Here is a 2620-nt window from a genome sequence, read left to right as displayed (position 1 = left end):
TTTGTAGCATGACTGGCTCACAACCAACATTCTGCATCAGATTTAGCAAGTAATTAAAGATCAATAACTATAAATAAACCAAACTATGCATAAGAACCCAACAAATTAAGAATACTGAAGACTTATTTTTGACATAAATGCAATAGCAATGAACACAAATTTGCTGCCACCTGCTGGCGACCATGGAAGACACCCAATCTGAATTACTGCTGGGGAATTGTTTAATGCTCAGTAAATGTCAGAAAAACCCAGACTCTATGCTACCCAAGGGCTTTCCAGCAATTCCTACAAATATGTAGCATGATGTGATTTGAAACGGTCAATTCATGCTTGATTTCTTTTACAGAAACATTGTAGATTTCTACTGTTACAGCACTAATCAATGCAGTTTGATAGTACACTTTCATCAACTGCAAAATATAAAAGCTGTGTCCATTTTTTCTTATTGTAGGATAGCATCCTCCACACCCAAATAATATTCTCATTTGCATCTCCTATTTCAGTAGTCCTTATGCATACTATGTCTGGTTACTCTTTTATTTTTGAAAGCAACTAAATAAAACCCTGTTGTGCTAAAACCCTCAATCAGTAGCATCCTTAAAAAGTCACATTGTCTTAGACTCTGACACCCTCTCCCCCATATACATACATAATTTAACCAATATAACACAAGTATTCAATACTACTCCTGGTCAAGGGTGTAGCTAGGCATACTCTTTGTACTCTGTAGAGTACATTTTTATTTGCATCACTCATAAATATTATAGCTTTTTAATGTTATATAGTGTGTAAGTTGTCTAAAGTAATAATGTCTCTAACAACAGGTAAATAACTTGGTTACAGAGAGGATTGCTAATTAAAAAAAACAAGTTCTTAAATAGTTTGAGGAAAACAGCGATAATGATGTGTACATTTAGTAAATGCTGAGGGCAACATTTTGATGGAATTTTCTGGCTAATTTTCGGCTTATGATATGTTTCTACAACTACCAGGTATATTAATGAAGAGATTCACATTCTGTACATGGCAGTTAAATAACCTGTAGCGTGTTACTATTTGCATTGTCATCGAATGGAGTACAAGTACCTTAAAACATAACTTGTTTGAAACACCTGCTGCCTTACTAATATTCCCATCCTTCCAAATAAATACAGTCCAGGAGCTCAAGACAATTGTGCTACCCTTACGCATCTCACATGTCTACTTTAAGATATTGCTCGGCAGTTAATCATTTCTGTTACACACACACACACACACACACACACACACACACACACACACACACACACCGAACCCTTTAAATGTGAAACGCCCACCCACACATACATACACATAGCCTAGGTCTTTGATCCTACTTCTTCAGACGTTGCTTGTAAACACACACACACACACTAGATCTTTGATCCTACCTGTCCAGGCGTTGCTAGGTAGTTGAAGGAGTAGCTCTCTTCTATAGTCTGACTCACCACACCACTATACAGTCGGTTAAATTCTCCCTTATGGGGGGTGGAGGAGCAAAGGTAACCGGGGTCATAAAGTTGAGTATTGGCGAGGGTTGATGGGGGCTGGGCCAGCAATAGCCGTACGCTTGCCCACAGGAGCATCCTGACACGGATAGTGATTGTGGGCCGGAGAAGGACAAGGGAAAACCTGGACTCTGGGAAGACACCAACAGGCAGGAGATTCATGTTGTAGCCTCTCTTCCTCTCTTGCTGCACAAGACGAGGCGTTCCTCAGGGGGTCAAGCCTCTCGAGCCACGCAGCGGAGTTGAACCCGGGTGCCAGAAATGCTGCACGCGAGCAGACTGACAGATGGTGACCAGTCCCCCCGTTGGACCTCTGAAAATATGTACGCTGGCAGAGATTTGGCCAACAGCAGACAGATGAGCCTGACTGGGACCTAGGAGCAGTATTGATGGTCTTACGTGCAGGACCCCTACCACGTAAGAAGGAAATGAGATGGGGGCAGCTGGAAGGCGACGGGTGGAGCTGCTGCAGATGCAGAGATAGAGATGAAGAAGATGATGGCTATGCAGAAGGGGGATGGGGCTGCAGGAGGGGGTGGAAGTGAGGTGAGGACAGTGAAATTAAAAGAGCGCTGTAGTTGGGGGCAGGCTAGGAAGAAATAAATCACCTTTAAAATGACGTGGAAATCACCAGGTAAACACCGCATGAACTCCTATATCTCTCTGGTGATTTTTGCTAAACACTAAATTATGTATCAGCGAGGAATAGAAAAAAAATCGAAGTCTGGCAGCGTAGGTACACTAGTAATACTGAACAGAGACACTGGCAGTCGGCAACCGTGCTGTAACTTGCTGCTTGTGTGTCTCTCACTTTAACGGTTTCCACTGCTGTTTGTAATACAGAAGCAAGCAATCCACTGTGCCTCTGTCCATGGTTCTGCAGTGGTCACGGGAAGGCGCAATAGTTGGCCTAAGCAGAAGTAGAGTGTGTGTGTGTGTGTGTGTGTGTGTGTGTGTGTGTGTGTGTGTGTGTGTGTGTGTGAGAGAGAGAGGAGGGAGAATGTAATGGTGCAAGTATAATGTGGATTTATTTGAAAAAAAAAAAGCAAGGAAAGTACTGATGTATTGTGAGAGACATTCACAAACAGGTGGAA

General features: G+C 42.4%; 1 protein-coding gene across 1 annotated transcript in view; it reads right to left on the bottom strand.

Moving 5' to 3' along the window:
- SIDT1 (SID1 transmembrane family member 1) overlaps nt 1-2331 on the bottom strand; it is an 853551-nt gene extending 851220 nt beyond the window's left edge. The window contains exon 1 of the mRNA XM_044073143.1: nt 1410-2331. Coding sequence (XP_043929078.1) covers nt 1410-1688 — 279 coding nt within the window. The 5' untranslated portion in view covers nt 1689-2331. The remainder of the gene's footprint in view (nt 1-1409) is intronic.
- Nucleotides 2332-2620: the final 289 nt, after the last annotated feature.

The sequence above is a fragment of the Protopterus annectens genome, chromosome 5.part1 (assembly GCF_019279795.1).
Source record: "Protopterus annectens isolate FY-2018-M chromosome 5.part1, PAN1.0, whole genome shotgun sequence".
Lineage (NCBI taxonomy): Eukaryota > Metazoa > Chordata > Ceratodontiformes > Protopteridae > Protopterus > Protopterus annectens.
The sequence above is the reverse complement of the archived record's forward strand: the minus strand, read 5'-3'. Positions and strand labels throughout refer to the sequence as shown.